Source organism: Garra rufa, chromosome 8 (assembly GCF_049309525.1).
Source record: "Garra rufa chromosome 8, GarRuf1.0, whole genome shotgun sequence".
Lineage (NCBI taxonomy): Eukaryota > Metazoa > Chordata > Actinopteri > Cypriniformes > Cyprinidae > Garra > Garra rufa.
This window is the reverse complement of record NC_133368.1, coordinates 5,458,173-5,476,980: the sequence shown is the minus strand read 5'-3', so window position 1 is coordinate 5,476,980 and position 18,808 is coordinate 5,458,173. Positions and strand designations below refer to the sequence as shown.

At 36.4% G+C, this 18,808-nt stretch overlaps 1 protein-coding gene across 3 annotated transcripts; it reads right to left on the bottom strand.

The window, feature by feature from the left end:
* Positions 1–11,522, bottom strand: carf (calcium responsive transcription factor). 3 transcript variants are annotated; one of them, XM_073846055.1, is made up of 15 exons: positions 11,502–11,522; positions 10,739–10,836; positions 9,573–9,743; positions 9,285–9,396; positions 9,064–9,184; positions 7,556–7,637; positions 4,439–4,628; positions 3,755–3,875; positions 3,528–3,671; positions 3,182–3,454; positions 2,944–3,100; positions 2,761–2,830; positions 2,001–2,113; positions 805–1,105; positions 1–683 (listed from the first exon to the last, which is right to left on the bottom strand). In XM_073846055.1, the coding sequence occupies exons 2-15, from the start codon at positions 10,823–10,825 to the stop codon at positions 646–648; spliced, it is 1,980 nt and encodes a 659-aa protein (XP_073702156.1). In that variant the 5' UTR covers positions 10,826–10,836; positions 11,502–11,522; the 3' UTR covers positions 1–645. The 3 variants fall into 3 exon arrangements, with proteins under 3 accessions (XP_073702156.1, XP_073702154.1, XP_073702155.1); XM_073846053.1 differs by having other exon boundaries at positions 2,944–3,454; XM_073846054.1 differs by having other exon boundaries at positions 2,944–3,454; positions 11,381–11,517.
* Positions 11,523–18,808: the final 7,286 nt, after the last annotated feature.

Here is an 18,808-nt window from a genome sequence, read left to right as displayed (position 1 = left end):
GCGAATTGGGACGCAGCATAGTTCATAGAAGGGAAGTTTGATTGAGGCTCAAAGGATTCTGGGAGTTTTGACAGTTGGAGTTTGAAAAGTCTTGGCTCATTTGAATATTCCATCAATGTAAGTCTATGGGATTTTTCCCCGTTTTAATCGGCATTTTTAGGAAAACCGGAATTCCGATCAGTTAGAAAAGACATAGCAAACCCGGCGAGATCAGTCTGAAGATATGAGCTGAGTTTGGAGTTTGTAGAGTTAAAGCTCTAGGAGGAGTTAGAGTTGATAATTTTAGTCTCAGAAGAATAATAATAACTGTAAGTTTAAATAGAATATCAGTAAGTTGGCTTTCTCAAGCCAACTTAAATATTTAATTTTGATCTCATTCATTCAGTTTGAAGTCTAGTTGTCACCATGATAAATTAAATTAACAATAATTAGAAACTGAAAAAATAATAATACTACATATCAATATTGCATACAAGTCCATGTTCACATAATACTGTATATGATACAATGAATGAATCCTCCAGTGATCAAAGAGCTCAGAGTGAATTGCTGTTTTGCTATAGACATGAAGGTTTGTTTTCTTTTCCCATTGTTGTATTTCCAGCCTCTGTCTGATTCTGCTGACACATCCATAGATCCCACGTCCTAGTTGACAGGAGTTTCGTCTGCTGAGGGAGTCGGAGCTAAACGATAAGAAAACAACAACAATACGTTTAACTGTTGTTTTCATGATTAACATTGGATAAACATGGGAACCAATAAAAAATAAGAAGAGATTATTTCTACTCTCCCCCATTAACTCACTTATGCTTGCAGGGTCCACAATCTGAACAGGAATGGCCTGTCCGTCCTCCAGCAGGATTTGTGCAATGCCACCTTCAGAGGCTGAAGCCACGCTCACCAGCTGACTCATGCGCAGCAGGGCCGGGGCGTCACACACACCTATGCTTTCACCACCACTGGGACTCAACTGGAGGAAGTGGGACGGACTCAGCAGGACAGGTTGTGGGGGCGCAGGGCTGGACAGCTCTTGGGCGTCTGGTGGGGCAATAGTAGGTTGAGAAGTGTCTTCCACTGGACACAAAGCAGGCTGTAGCTGGATTGCCTGTCAGACAAGAGAGAAGAGTTCTTAACTCTTAAAATATTCAGTGTCTATCTACAGTGCCTGCGAAAGTATTCATACCCCTTTTTCACAGTTTGTTATGTTGCTGCCTTATATTAAACTGTTTTGCATTACTTTTTTTCCCATTAATCGACACTTCATGCACCATAATTACAAAGCAAAATAGATTTGTCACAACTTCATGACGTGATTAAAAATAAAAGTAAAAAGTAAAATTAAAGTAAGTACATTGCATAAGTATTCATACCCATAACTCAGTACTGTAAAGCACCCTTACAGCTTCAAGTCTTTTTGGCCATTATGCAACAAGATTTGCATATCAACATTTGGCAATTATCTGCCATTCTTTGCCTCACCTCTTTAATTCTCAAGCTCTGTTAGCTTGGATAGGGTCTCGCAGACCTTCTGTAAGTTTCTTCCATCTGCATATTTAATCATGGAGCTCAACTTGAGTGACCATTAAGTTCTTGGTCACTACTCTAGCCAAGGCCCTTCTTCATCAGTTGCTCAGTTTGGCCAAGAGGCCATCTTTAGCAAGAGTTGTGGTTGTTTCAAAATTCTTCCATTAAGGGCAGCAGAATTTTTTTTTGAACTCTTCCCCAGATGTGTGGCTTGATGCAGTCCTGTCTCTGAGCTTTTACTTCAGGGCTTGGTTTTTGCTCTGATATGCATTTTTAGCTTTTAGTAACTAGTAATCTATAAGCAATATGAATGCTCCTGAGCTAAATTTAAACGGTCTCTTATGACTTATGCAATGGAATCATTTACGTTTTTTTATTGTTAATTTTTAATGTTAAAAAACTTTTTTTTTGCTTTGCCATTATGGTGAATGGAGTGTAGATTGATGTGGGAAAAAACATGGTCAGGGCATGGTCACCTGGAGATGTGCAAAGATCTTGGGCTGCAGTGAGGTGAGAGAGCTGAAGAGTTGCACAGCCTCTGGAGAAAGAGTGTCACTTCCTTCCAGGAGTCCTTCCTTCTGAGAGGATACTGTCAATATAACAGCAACACATTAGATACTGTGGCAGGGTAAACAATGGTTATACTTTGACTACAGTTTGGTGCTTTCTTTTTGAAACAGGACTTTCATACAGTAATTTTTTGTGAAATCTGTCAACTCCAACTGCTTAAAATCTGCAGATTGGCTCTGAATTTCAGCAACTAGTGTCAACTCCTCCAGACTGCAAATTAGGGCAAAAATCTGTTCAAAAGTTGTGTAGTGTATTCCAGCATTAAAGGGACAGTTCACCCAAAAGTGCTAATTTCTGTCATTAATTTCACACCCTCTTGTCGTTCCAAACCCAGAAGAACTTTGCCTTGGGAACACAAATTAAGATATTTTTGATGAAATCTGAGAACTTTCTGACCCTGCACAGACAGCAAAATAACCACTGATATCTCATGGACTATTTTAACAATGTCCTTACTACCTTTCTGGGTCTTGTTGCTATCTATGCAGAGCCAAAAAGCTCTTGGATTTTATCAAAAATATCTTAATTTGTGTTCCGAAGATGAACAAAGTTCTTACGGGTTTGAAACAACATGAGAGTGAGTAATTAATGACAGAATTTTCATTTTTGGGTGAACTATTCCTTTAATACATAACAATACAGATCAAATTTCAAACAGTATTTTACCATCAACAGTAGCAGGAGTCAGGGTTAAGGTCAAAGTCTCTGGAAGCAAGTTACTGGCCTCTGCTTTCCACTGCAAAAAAACAAAAACACAAAAACAAGGCTTACTAAAGAAGACAGCTTGCATATTTGTGCTTATCAGTCATATTTGTATTTTTTGTATTGAAATATATTTTCTGTCCACACTTCTGTGTCTGAGGTAGCCAGTGGTCCCGCTGTCAGCTGAAGAGCTTTCTGAGCCTCATGGATGTGGTTCTTGATGTCATTGACAGTGGGAAAGTAACACAGATTGTGTCTCTCAGGCACTTCCTCTGATCTGAACATCTCACGTTCCACAAACCTCCTGTCGGGGTGTTCACAAAGCAACGGTGAATAGTTTTTCAGCAAATGAAAACAAGCAGATTTGAAACCACCCGAGTCATACCTGAGCTGCTTGCGGACAGTGTAAACCTCATTATGACCTTGTGCCACCAACTCACAGATCTTCTCTGATACGAGCGGGTGTAGTCGAGAGGGTAAAGGTGTCCCATCTTCCATTAGGACATCCTGCATGGCTTCACTGCCTAGCTCCTCTGTCTCTTCCTCTTCATTTTGTTGTTCCTCTGGAAAGCAGATCTGCTCTGGAAGTGGAGGCAGGTTTGCCACGTCCACTTCGTGGTACAGGTGAGCTTTCTCTGTGGGGAGCTGGATGTAAAACCTGTCACAAATGTAAACGTGTGAAGTATATCACGTCATGGACTTTTTTAAATGTGCTGCCAAGATGTTTATACCTTACAACGCCTCCAACGTCCCATAAAGACTTCTTGAGGTTGAAGAAGGCTTTCTCCTGCTCTTGCCGTACTACCTTCTTGTCCACTTTGGGATCTGTTGGAACCTTGTACTCCAGGAATTTTCGTACTTTTTTGATATATATTCTGAAAATGGTCAAAAATGTGTTTGTTTCATAATGTGTACAGAAAAAGATGTGTTGTGCTTGGCTCAAATGTAGGTTGTGTACCTGGCAGGGCAGGTGGCTTTGTAGAGGACGTTTTGATTTGTTTCTTGCTCAGGTCCTTTTTTAGGTGGGACGCCCTTCCTCCGTGGACCAAACTGACATTCCATCACAATGGCTCTGCTTCCTTAAAACCATGTTAAAAATCAAGATAGACTGACTTTGTAAGAATATGTGACCCTGGACCACAAAACCAGTCATAAATCATGCCAAAAATCATTAGGATATGTTCCATGAACCTACCTAAAATACCTAAATTTTTGATTAGCATTACTAAGAACTTCATTTGGACAACTTTAAATTTTAATATGCTGATTTGCTGCTCAAGTAATATTTCTTATAATTATCAATTATTAAAGCAATTGTGCTATAGTTTGTGCTATAGTTTTTGGATTCTTTGGTGAATAAAAAAGTTTAATTGGAAATATAAATCTTTTTAAATGTCTTTACTGTCACTTTTGTTCTATTTAATGCATTCTTGCTTCTAAATTTTAACCTGCTACATTTGTCAACCAATACCAACAGCATACAGTTGATCTTAAAGCTAACAAACATTCACTAAAAGCTAAAAAAAAAAACTTCTGGAATTAAAATAACAATTAAACTACATGACTAAGCATCTTCAGACAAAGAAGGGTGCCTGACATAAAGTCATAACATAGATCCCACAAGCAAAAAGGGCCAGATTACCTGCATTAACAAAGGGAATGCCATCGTATGGCACATACTGTGATTTCCACATGAGTCTGGTGGCAGGTTTAGCCGGTGAGGGTGACTGACGGGTGCCAAACACGGTGAGAGTCTGCTGCTTGTGTAGAAGCAGAACGGCCTCCAGCTCTGCCTCTGTGTTACAGTAACCACGATACGAGTCGCCGATCTTCTGCTCTTTGTAAAATGTCCACAAAAAAAGATTTAACAAACCGTATTAGCTTGACATCATTAGACTGTGTTGCTAAATTGTTCTGTTTGACAGAGAGCTGTTTTTGGCTCCACACAAACCAAATGTTATAATACAATTTATGTAGTTCCATGCATACAGTTTAGGTCAAAAGTTTACATACACCTGCAAAATGTTAATTATTTTACCAAAATAAGAGGCAAGATATTTCACATAAAAGACGTTTACATATAGTCCACACAAGAGAAAATAACAATTGAATTTATAAAAATGACCCTGTTCATTTATTACAGATTTATATTACTGTGTTCAGTGTTTCCCCTAGGTTTCCAGTGTTGGGGGGGGGGGGGGCTTAGGGGGTTGGGTGCTGGTAGCCAACGTTACTTTTTTTTTCCGGTACTTTACCCTACTTTGTGAAATAACGAAAACATTATTATAGACTTATTCAGTGGAAAAATAAGTCCAAAACTCTCTATTTTAACATTTTGAACAATAGAGCTCTACCAACTTTTGCTTTTTTTTTTTTTTTTAATTCTTGTGTGTATTATTTTTTCTCATAATAAAATTAAAAGTATAAACATTTATTTATTTTTAATCAAATGAAAAATAAACCCTTTTAATTTTTGGCAAACAAACAGAGGTTTACTGTTAAAATCAATAAATAATAATAATTTAACATTTAAATAATAATTGTAGTATTTTTTCTACAATTAAGTGGTTAATCTTGTTATATTTATTTTTATCATATATATTGTTTCATGTCAATTATTTAAATAGGAATATATAAACAACTACATTATACTGTACAAAAGTAATACAAGACTAATGTTCTGTTACATGTTACTTTTATTTTGACAGGTTGCCTTGAAGTTTCTGTGTGTGTACAGCATGTTATGATGCTAGTTTTCTCAAATGAAACGGTAAAAGTGACACTCACAGCAGCTTTGGATATTGAGTTTATCTGTTCATGCGAGATGCAAATGCCCAAAATTAGCGGGAGCGTCACGTGTGCTTCAGTATATGCGTGTAGTAAAAGCGCGTCTCCACCATTCATACATACAGAGGCAAACGGAGCATGCAGGATTCATATTGAAACGGTCTTTTTGCATTTCAGTTTTCACAGACACTAGTCCATATCGCGATTTGAATGAAGTAACAGACCAACTTTTGATTTATTAATCCAAAAATCGACGAATTTACGTGGCATTTCGCGCTATAGTAGATTCGGTTTTTATGAATGGAGTCCGCGATCCCGTCTGTGTTTTCGCAGATGAGACATTGTAAACACGCGATCATGTAAAGACAGAAATGACATGCCTTCGTGTAAATAAGATAAATAACACAAGGCAATTTAGTTTGTTTAATAAAAGAACAATGTATAGCCCTGTTCTATAGGAAAGATAACCTTAATGACTTCTATTGTGATCTGACGCTATATCAAAAATAAAATGAACTTGACATTCAAGGGGGGCGGGGGGTGCCGTTGGGGGGGCGGGGCGCCCCCCTAAGATAATGGTAGGGGAAACACTGGTGTTGTTACCTGAATGATCCACAGCTGTGTTTTTTTGCTTAGTGATAGTTGTTCATGAGTCCCTTGTTTGTCCTGAGCTGTTAAACTGCCTGCTGTTCTTCAGAAAAAAACATTAGGTCCCACAGATTCTTTGGTTTTTCAGCATTTTTGTGTATTTGAACTAGTGGTGGGCCGTTATCGGCGTTAACGTGCTGCGTTAACGTGAGACTCTTATCGGGCGATAAAAAAAATATCGCCGTTAATCTATTCTCAAAATTGGGTTGGGAGCTAAATAAAGAAATAAAGACATTAAACTATATGCAACAACTGAATTGATGCTTCTAAAAGCAACGCAGTTTAATGGAAGACTATGCACGCAGAAATCCATGCCCGTGCGCGTCTGTGTATTTAACGGCAACGCGCACGTCGTGCAGCCTTTTGCGCAGAAGTACTTGGTTACACAAGTTTGTATAGGTAATTGTGTTGTAAATGCAATTGTCAAGCAGTTTGTGATGCATTTTGGAAACAGGAGATGAGCGCCTGGTCTAATGCGCCACCTGGCCCGTTCTCGAAGACTTACTTTTAGTCATTATTTGGGTAGCACACATATTCTGAATGCCTTCAGCAGAATTCAAATTAGCCATTTTAATCTAGATTAATTCCAAGATTTAATCTAGATTCAAAAAATTAATCTATGCCCACCCCTAATTTGAACCCTTTCCAACAATGACTGAGATCCATCTTTTCACACTGAGGACAACTGAGGGACTCATATGCAACTATTACAGAAGGTTCAAACGCTCACTGATGCTTCAGAAAGAAAAACGATGCATTAGGAGCCAGGGGTGTAAAATTTTGACCAGAATGAGGATGTGTACATTTTTCTTTTTTTTTGCTTAAATATCTTTACCGACTAGTACTGACCTTCAGAAGTTACAGAGGATACTTACACGTACTCAGTTGTCCTCAGTGTGAAACAATGGGTCTCAAAATCATACAGTCATTGTTGGAAAGAGTTTAAATACACAAAAATGCAAAAAACTATGGCACCTGAATGACGAAGAACAGCAGGCAGTTTAACTGTTCAGGACAAACAAGGGACTCATGAACAACTATAACTAAACAAAAAAAAAAACACAGCTGTGGATCATTCAGATAACAACAAAGTATTACGAATCAAGCGTATGTAAACTTTTGAACGGGGTCATTTTTATGATCCATTTTATTTTGGTAAATTTTGTATGATCCCTCTTATTTTGGTAAAATAATTAACATTTTGCAAGATTCTGCAAGATGTATATAAACTTTTGACTTCAGCTGTAATAAACTTTACTTTTAATTGTTTGAATTAGAATGAATACGTTACAGTTTTGTCGAAAAGATTTTCTACTGGACGAACCTCACACCGGCGTAATCTCAGAGCCCAGTTTGGTGCCCCAGGTGGAAGTGGCTTCACCGGAGGCTCAAATACATCAGGAGGACTAAAACGCATGAAAAGACCTTTTAAAGACACAATCAATAATTGCAGATAATCTTTGTCACAAATTGAGCCACCGTCATCCTGTTATCATGAACTCTTGCACTACACATCATGGACTTCATCCCCCACAAGCCACTGCACTAATCACTGCACACACCTGCTCCTCGTGACCCACTGCACTGATTGCTGCACACATCTGTTCCTCATTACACTGACTGCATATAAGCCACTCACACACACAGCCTCTTCGCGAAGTCTTGAGTTGCGTTCCGATCGACAGGGTCCCTACGCAGTGTTCACTGCTCCCTACTCCCTTAGCACGGTATATCCGTTGAAGTGGACTTCGCTGACAATAATCGCTCATTTGGAATGCCCTGGAACGTCATCAAAGCAAATCAAAGGCAGGGTCACGCATTTTATGATATAACATAAATAAATATTGTAATTTATTTTACTTTCAAATTTAAATACATATAAAATACATATAAACTTATGTATATAATAAATATAGTCAAAATGTATATGTTTAGACCGTTAATAGATTGTAGTGGTCTTATCTCGCGCACTTTCTTTCCAACACGCAGCCTATATTTAAGTATCTTGTGGTAATGTTAAATAAAACAAAATAAAACATTATAGAGCCTCACCTTGCCGGTTTTACTTTCATTCATACAATACAATATGCAAATGTAACATGAATCGCCATAACCATTCATAAACACTCTAATTTGTATAATAATAACAACATTTATTGTAACCGCTCCATTGCAGAGCCTTTAAAAAACTTAAACGGCTCTGCTCCATCGTTTGTTCTAACTGGTGACGCGGTGCGCAATGACAGTTGGGTAATTTTCCCCGTCCACTTCCTGTGAAGTGATGTACCGATGTTCCCTTATTCCCTATGCCGTTCGCAGTGCCCTTCGAACTGAACATGTTCGCTCCCTTCGGTTTGGAATCTCACTTAAGATGGCGGAATACCCTGTCAAGTCCACTTCGCAGTCCACTTACGGTCGAATGGAACGCACCTTTGTATAGCCCTGGCTGCTTTTCTGAGCAGTTCATTGTTGTACTGGATTATCTGTTTGTGACCTTGGACTGTGTTCTTGTTTTGATTCTCTGCCGCCTGCCCTTTGGACCTTTAGCTCTGGACTTTGTTATTGCTCTGCCAGCCGCCTGCCCCGAAACTTCGCCTGCTCTTGACTATTCTCTGGATTGTTCTCAGTGCCTGATGCCGTTTTCTGACCATTGTCTGTCTGACCCTGATTTATTAATAAATTGCTGCACTTGGATCCTCTGGCTTCTAATCATTTGTTACAATCTTAAACTCCACTGTCTGAAGCAGTTTCATTTTTGTATAACCAAGGGTTAAACTGGGCCAGAACATGGTTTAAAATGTGACAAATCATGTGCAAACAAGGTGTACTGACCTTTTCTTGTGAATTTTAATGCCAGTGACATTCTGAGCTGCCACTGCAGCTAAACTATGAGTGCCATCACTGTCTTTTATGGATGTGATAATTGGCTGCTGTCTTTTTTCCACAAAGACACCTGTTTAACAAAACAGAATGGAATGGCAGAACAGGAAAGAAACCTATATATTGTATATACCTATGTATTAAGTATATTTAAATACAATCTAGTTACTGACCTGATGATTTTGCTATATTCAACAGCTGACCATGAGGTAGTATCATCTGAGTGGCCCCCACAGACACAGATGGCACACCATACAATTGTCCATTCTCACCTGTCAAAATCACCTGGAGAACAGGAAAAAATGTTTGGTGTGGGGGGAAAATTGTTATATAGTTTCAAACCCATTTTTTTATGTTTTGACACATCCAGTGACTGATTTAAGATCATAGGTCATATGCATGTCATCTAGTGTGAGTAATATATATAGGTTATGGTGATAGGTCATGGTGCATGTCCTTACCACTCGCTCATACTGAATAGGACGTCCATTTTGGTCAAGTATAACTAAGTTGTTCATCTGCTCCGGGACTGTGGAAGGCTTCTGATTGGCTGCTACAGTTTCTGCAGTGTCTGAGGCTGGAATGACTGGTGGAAGCTTTTGTACTTGTGCATTTTCTTCAGCTTTTGAGTTCTGGTCAGGTTGCGAAAACATCACAATATAACAATAATAAATAGTCTGAACACAAATGTACAATTATTCTTTACAATTAATATTTATTTACTGATATTTAATATCTTGGGAACACTGTCAAAAATGACCCAGTTTTTTAAAAAAATATATAAGAAAAATACTTTGTATACACTACCAGTCAAAAGTTTTTTAATGTTTTTAAAAAAAAGTCTCTCCTGCTCATCAAGCCTGCATTTATTTGTTAAAAATACAGCAAAAGCAGTAATATTGTAAATAGTTTTACTATTTAAAACAACTGCTTTCTATTGGAATATATTTTAAAATGTAATTTATTCCTGTGATCAAAGCTAAATTTTTAGCATCATTACTCCAGATCCTTTAGAAATCATTCTATAATATGCTGACTTGCTGTTCAAGAAACATTTATTATTATTATTTTCAATATTTAAAACAGTTAAGTATGTTTTTTCAGGATTCTTTAATGAATAAAAAAATTATCTGAAATAAAAAGCTTTTATAATATTATACACTATACCATTCAAACGCTATATATATATATATATATATATATATATTTTTTTTTTTTTTTTTTTTTTAAATTCTAATATTACAATCATATCTGAAGGATCGTGTGACTGGAGTAATGATGCTATAAAATCCGTTTTGAAATCACAGGAATAAATTACATTTTAAAATATATTCAAATAGAAAACAGTTATTTAAATAGTAAAAATATTTCTAAATTGTACTTTGGATCAATTAAACGCAGCAGTAGAGACACCTTTAAAAAAAACATTAAAAATCTTACTGTTCAAAAGCTTTTGACTGGTAGTGTAGCGTAAAAAATGTATGAGATTCTCATTTAATGTAAAAACAATGTGATAAATGTATATTTTAATAAGAACCATAACTGAAAAAAAATGGAAATGGTAAAAGTAAAATGTCAGAAAATAATATACGTGGGAAAAAGTGCTTCTACTAGTCTACATCCTTACCTGTGCATCTCTTAAGTGTTCAGGCTGTGTATCCTCTTTCTCTTCAGACTGAAGAACATCCTCCACATCTCTCTCTTCCTCCTCCATTTATTCTCAACCTAACAGACATACACAGCACTCCAAATCAAACCCAAACCAGATACAACCTACAAATCTGCATGGATTTAGTTCATTTAATATGATGCAATATTTTTTTGTGAACTTAGTTAATTAATGAGAAAAATAATTTTGACTGGTGTCAAACTGAATGATTTAGACATCCATAATGCTGCTAGCTACATTTAGCTCAAACATTAAGCTATATTTATGTATAAAAGTGGACATCTCTTAAGATTTCAAATTTAAGTGCAATGTTTTTGATTATATGAATAGCTGCAATAAAAGGTGATCTGCACTGATTATTTCGAAACCACTCATCAACTCTGCATCGTACTAACATTTTAATTTTAGGCAGAATCTTGTAGTTTTTTTTATACTTTGCGAGTTTTTGCTGTATGGAGTGAAGGGTGTTATACAAAATGGAACAAATTAACATCATTTTAAAACATAAACGCCATATTGGATCAGTGCTCGCTAGCTCAGCAGTTTCATGAAAACACAGCGTATTAAAGAAAGAAAACAGTCAGATCTCTAGCGTTACACCTTATATAAACCATCTCTTCGAGTCAGCGCGCTCTGACAGCGCTTCCCGATGTACGGGATACAGTCGAGCCCAGGCTTTATGTACAGGAAAGACGCAAAATTGAAAACGAGTCTACTCAACCTCGTCTTCGTCCAGGATTCCTCACGTCGAAAAACGCATCATCCGCTTCCAGTTTGAATCCTCACAGCTTCCGTAGGACACGCGCTCTCTTTCACTTTGAGCTCTAAAAGGTGCTTTGAAACAACAAATGATCCGTTCTTTAAGAAAAAGTTATTTCGTTCAAGTTTATAAATGTGGAAATTAACTTTTTAATACATTTGCTAATAAATTTAGACTTCTATTTATTTCAATTTGTATAAATAAATAGATATGCAAATTTCTGTATGTTTAGCACATTCATAAACTGAAACTGTATAAGAATATTTTACAGTAACAAAAAACTAAGAATTATATTTGAAATATATGGGAATATTAAAAGTAAAATGTCAAAACATAAATTAAAATATTAATTTGTGGGTAAAATATGCTTATCTGACCTGAAAAGAATCACAATTAATAAAAAAAAACACTGTCTTCGGCTTTGTAACAACTAATTTTTTAGAAAGAGAAAAAGTATTTTTTTAATTTAAATGTGATAAGTACAACTTTATAAATATGGAAATTACTCGTTTGCCATTTTGCTTCAAACAACCAAGACTTTTATGTTATTTCAATATATTATTTGTATTAATAATAAATATACCTTCCTCTTATGTAAATGTTTTTCTGTACGTTTTGCAAATTAATAATAAACGTAAAATGAAAAAAGATAATAATATTAACACACAAAGCACAGACTTATTATTTATTATTAAAAAAATTATTCTTTCATCCATATTCAACTGATGACTCTTTATTATTATTATTTTTTATTATTATTAATATATTATTGTTAAACTTCAACAACAGAACAAACACATCAAACAGATAAAATAAGAACTACAATAATACACATAAATATATATATATATATATATATATATATATATATAAAATAAATATTTATATAGGCCTATATAAAATAAAAAAATATACAAAATACACATACAGCCAGGGATGTGGGCAAAAAATTATGTAAATATGTTAAAGGACTTATAGATCTTTTTTATTATGTGAATAAAATAAATTTCATTAATAAAAAAATATATATAAATTTGAATATCTTTTTCAAGAACCAGAAACAAAGTTTGGGTTTTGTTGTAATTACACTTATGAAAATATAAAATTTAGCAAAAAAAATTCAAGTTAAATTTATAATATGTGACAGTGGACCACGAAACTAGTCAAGTAGCATGAGTATATTTGGAGCAATAGCCAAAAATACATTGTATGTGTCAAAATTATCGATTTTTATTTTATGCCAAAATAAAGATCATGTTCCATGAAAATATTTTGCAAATTTCTTACCATAAATATATCAAAACTTAATTGATTAGTAATATGCATTTCTAAGAACTTCATTTGGACAACTTCAAAGGCTTCATTTTCTCTATTCAGATTTTTTGCACCCTCCAGATTTTCAAATAGTTGTATCTCGACCAAATATTGTCCTATCCTGACAAAACATACATCAATGAAAAGCTTAATTTCAGAAAATGTATCTTTATTACTAGTTATGTGATCCAGGGTCTCATATATTGTACTCGTTCCTTTTATATTCAACTGATGACTCCGCGAAACAATTGAACACATTTTTGTTATACATACGTTTCACCAGTAAGGGGCGCTACGCTTTAATAAAACAAAATGAATTCCATCCATTTCTTAACACCCCTCATAAAAATGAGGTTCATAAATCTTGCATTTTATTGAGCATGTGTATATAAATAATACGTTTTCAAATGTTAAACACAGCATCGTCGTCTCAGCATTACTTCAGAAAAACAAACAGGAACAGATCTATGGGTGCCACAGACCTGGAGGATGCTGTATGACTGTTTTAGCAGCTGATCCTTTGTCAGGTCTAAACTAACAGGACAGTGTTTGAGCTGAGCCTGTAACAATGAGTCTTGCACGCTCAGAGCGAAAAGAAAACGTGAGGAATCTGGGCCTGTGATCCCAGGCTGGGAGTGAGATTAGAGGCCGAGCTCCCCGAGGGCCTGAGAAGGGAGTCCGGCTCTGTCACAGGCGCGTTCACACTCAGCCTCAGAGCCTCACACTGAGGTTTTGATGGAACATGTCAGCAGATCGACCCATTTTGAGCTCAAGAATGGAGAAACATACTCACCGGGAGAACAATTTGCTGTTTGTTTGGAAAAGATCCGGCACTGAGATGCATTCACGGATTTATAGCCATACTATGCACACTGAAAATATGTCATATTTCTCAGTGCATTCAATCAGAAACCCCCTGCGAGGCTACAACACACGCCACGCCAATTATGAGGGCTCCCCTCGGAGCTTCTTTCAGCTTTTCTCTCTCCTCTTTTAGTTTCAAATATAGTTTGAAATAATGAAAGAGTGCAATGCCTGTGCCTAGACATCAACAGTCTGTATTAACGTGTATTATCGTAAATTACGTAGACTAATGCTGGTAAACCTGAAATTGATTAGTATTAAGTTTCAGTGTACGTAATTTTACATTTTAATGTTTTTTTTTCCCATATTAGTTATGTTTTATATTTTATGTTACATCTTATGTTGATACATTAATCTTCATTGCATCATTCTTGTATGAAATTAATCTATTCTGCTGCTTTATATTGCGAGTAGCTATTTGTTATCATATTTTAATTCATTATCATAAACACATGGCTTGTAGTGCAAATAGTTTTCCAGTTTACTGCGCTTTTTATGAATTTCCTTCCTCCTTATTTTCCCGTCAGAGTGGGCGCGGCCATTTGCAAATTATGGCTTCCTGTTAGCTTTACAAAACAGCTGTTTTTTTTCTGCTTAATACTGCAAATGGGTGTTTTACCATGTTATTTTAATGCATTGTCTTAATTATGAGTACACTGGTTTGTAGTTCAAACACTTTTACCCTTTACTGCAGTTGTTTCTTCTCCTCTTGTTTCTAATGAACCGGAAGTCTCTCGCACATTAAACAAAAACAGTTGACTTTGCTGCAAACTTGTTTACCACAGCTTGTGTGGTGGTAACAGTTTAGTACTTCACGTTAATATTTTAACGTTGTATCAGTTAATGAAATATGTGACCATGGACCACAAAACCAGTCATAAGGGTCAGTGTTTTTAAATTGAGATTTATACATCACCTGAAAGATGAATAAATAATTAGGATATGACAATATTTGGCTGAGATACAGCTATTTGAAAATCTGGAATCTGTGGGTGCAAAAAAATCTAAATATTGAGAAAATCACCTTTAAAATTGTCCAAATGAATTTCTTAGCAATGCATATTATCAAACATTAAGTTTTGATATATTCAGAAAGGAAATGTACAAAATATCTTCATGGAACATGATCTTTACTTAATATCCGATTTTTGGCATTTAAAAAATCATTTTGACCCATACAATGTATTTTTGGTTATTGCTACAAATATACCTGTGCATGTTTTTGCATGTATGTGTTTTTGTACAGTAATTTTAAGTTAAACCAATTTCACAGGTTTACATCATTTCTTATGGTTCATTTTGTGACTGTGGGGTTTAAATGCTAACATGAGGTGCTGATGCATTGTGGGACTGATGTCTGTGCCTGACCTGAAATAGTGCTGTGTAATGGCCCTGTCTGTGGCAGGGGGGATGAGGTGGGTAGGGAGTCACTGGGGAAAAAGCCCCTGTTTGGACTGCCCTCCGTGTGAACATTTTTGCCCCTACATTCACAAAAGACCTTACAAAAAAAAGAGAGGGAGGGAGCGGGGTGTCAGTGGACGACAGCTGAAGAGTTTGCATGACTGAACCATTTCAAACACCTTTCAGCTACACTTATTGCACAGACACACAAGAGCACGCCTGAACCACAGCACCCGCAGCTCCATATCACTCTCACACTGATGGGTTCACTCATGAACTCCATGACAGGAGACTCATTCATCAGCCCGTGTTGTTATAGTCAGTACCTTTTTTTTGCCATAAGGGTGTGGCCATTTGTAAATCTTATGGGTCTGGCATCCGGTCTCATCCACGTCCAGCTAAAACAGCTCGTTTTGCAGCTTGATGTTGCAAATTGGTGTGTCTTACCATGTTTCAAGGTATTATATTAAGTTTGATCACATTTGTTTGTAGTGCACAGTTTTACCGTTTACTGCACATTGTTATTTTTCTCATTATTTCACTATAACGGCTAATGAACCGAAGTCTCAACCATAGGCATACTTCCGCATTGAAGAAAAAGGTGGCTAGTCAGTCATTTTTAAAAAAGGAAATTTACAGATAATGTACTCGCCCCGTTGTCATCCAAGATGTTCATGTCTTTCTTTCTTCAGTCGAAAAGAAATTATGTTTTTTGAGGAAAACATTTCAGGATTTCTCTCCATATAGTGGACATCTATGGTGCCCCTGAGTTTGAACTCTGCCGTCAACTCTGCTACTGTCAAATGTGCATTTCTAAAACCGAAATAGTGTAATATTAATTATATATATATATATATATATATATATATATATATAAATAAATATATATATATATATATATATATATATATATATACATACACATACAGTCAGGTCCATATATATTTGGACACTGACACACTTTTCATAATTTCGGCTCTGTATGCCACTAGACTAGTTTTAAAATGATACAATCAAGATGAAATTGAAGTGCAGACTTTAAGCTTTAATTCAAGGGGTTGAACAAAAATATAACATGAAATGCTAAGGAATTACAACCATTTTTATACACAGACCCCCCCCCCCCCCCATTTTCAGGGGCTCAAAAGTAATTGGACAAATAAATATAATCATAAATAAAATGTTCATTTTTAATATTTTGTTGAGTCATTTGCAGGCAATGACTGTCTTAAGTCTGGAACTCATGGACATCACCATAGACTGGGTTTCCTCCTTTGTGGTGCTTTGCCAGGCCTTTACTGCAGCTGACTTCAGTTGTTGTTGGTTTGTGGGTCTTTCTGCCTTTAGTTTTGTCTTCAGCAAGTGAAATGCATGCTCAATCATTTTGAAATCAGAAGATTGACTTGGCCATTGCAGAATATTCCACTTCTTTACCTTTTTGGTCCATTTGTACTATGAAGAGCCGCCCAAACAACTTTGCTCCATTTAACTGAATCTGGGCAGACAGTATATCCCTATACCCTTCCGAATTCTTCCTGCTGCTTCTGTCTTCTGTCACATCATCACTAAACACCGGTAACCCAGTGCCACTGGAAGCCATGCTCATGCCATTACACTGCTCCACGATGTTCACAGATGATGATGATGTAGGCTTTGGATCATGAGCTGTTCCAAGCCTTCTCCATACTTTTTTCTTCCCGTCATTCTGGTACATGTTGAATTTAATTTCAGCAGTCCAAAAAATGCTTTTCCAGAAGTGGTCTGGTTTTTTGACAAAGTCTAATCTGGCCTTGTTTGCACCTTGTGGTAAACCCTCTCTATTTTGCTCTGAAGTCTTCTCTTGATTGAAGACTTTGGCAGTGACACGTCTACCTCCTGGAGAGTATTCTTCACTTGGCTGGATGTTGTAAAATGTTTTATTACCATGGTGAGGATCATCCAATCATCCACCAAACTGTCGTCTTTTGTGAACATCCAGGCCTTTTTATGTTGCTGAGCTGTTCCTTTTCTGCTCAGAATTCACCAAACTGTTGATTTGGCCACTCCTAATGTTCCTGCTATCTCTCTGATGCATTTCTTTTGTTTTTGAAGCCTAACAATTGTCTGTTTTACTTGCATGCAGATCTCCTTTGACTGCATGATGGGTTCAGAGCAACAGCTTCCAAATACAAATGGCACACTTAGAATCAACTCCAAACCTTTTACCTGCTTAATTGATGTAGAAAAATGAAGGAATAGCCCACAACTGTCCATGAAACAGCTTTTGAGTCAACTGTCCAATTACTTATGGTCCCTTGAAAAAGTGGGGAGGTACATATTAAAGAGCTGTAATTCCTTAACCTTTCTACCAATTTGATGAGACTGCCCTAAAAATTAAAGCTCAGAGTGTGCACTTTAATCCCATATTCATTGTATAACTGTAACTTGAATATGTTTTGGTCAACAGCTAAAATAATAAAAATTGTGTCAGTGTCCAAATATATATGGACCTGACTGTATATATATATATATATATATATATATATATATATATATATATATATATATGTAAAGGGGTTGGGGGGGGGGGGGGGCTCCGATTGTCATATATGGACGTAGGGGGGGCCCCAGGGAAAAAAGGTTGGGAACCACTGCTCTAAACAATCCCAGCTGAGAAACGAACGAAACGGTTGGTTATTTTCTAAAACAAACTGACAATTTAAATACTTTTTAACCTTGAATGCTTTTCTTGTCTAGCTCTGCGTCAACTCTGTGTGTTCTGGTTCATGACAGTGTATGTCGAATAACTCCCGTCTCATTTTCTCCTCCAACTTCAAAATTGTCCTAACTTACATTGCTGCAGAAGTACCAACCTAGTGTTTACAAAGTGTACATGCAAAGACGATCAAACGCCCTTTACAAAAAGGTAAAACAATGATGTAGGACGTTTAGAGCCCTTTGAGGCTGCATTTAAACCTCATTTTGGAAGTTCAAATTCAGGGGCACCATAAAAGTCTACTATATGGAGAGAAATCCTGAAATATTCACATCACTTATTACGACTTAAGAAAGAAAGACATGAACATCTTGGAAGTAAACGTATACTTTAAGGCCTACTGATTACAGTCTACATATGAAAGTAGCCCAGAATAAAATTCAAAATGTCAGATTCTGTTTGTGATTTTTGATTTAAATGTGAGAATTCAAATTTGAACGCGAGTGTGTAAGGAATAATTGACTTCGGTCCGTTGAATTCTTAGAAAATAATGCACCCGAGGTGGTGATGCGGCCATAACGCGAAGCATTATTTTCGTAGAATTCAACGGACCTAAGTCAATTATTCCGCTTACACTACAGTTACCACATCTCAAGACATCGATCAGATGATGTATTTTAAGACATTCGTCCCGTTTTGTTCTTAAAAAGCGAGTAGGATTCATTTCTTACGCAGCTGATCCAACAGCTTCGTTGCTAGTTCCAAAACGACATTTGAGCCGTTGATAGCAAACTAATGCAGTTAATAATGAAGTTTACACAGACCGACAGGCAGACAGACAGACAGAATGAGAGAGGGAGAGAGAGATTAAGTGCATGAATTACCTCTCTGAAGTCTGTTGCTGCGTCCCAATTCGCCTACTTATACTATGCACTATGTACTTTTTTTGTGAAGAAAAAGTACATACTTTTGAGTATGTAGCAGAATAGTAGGC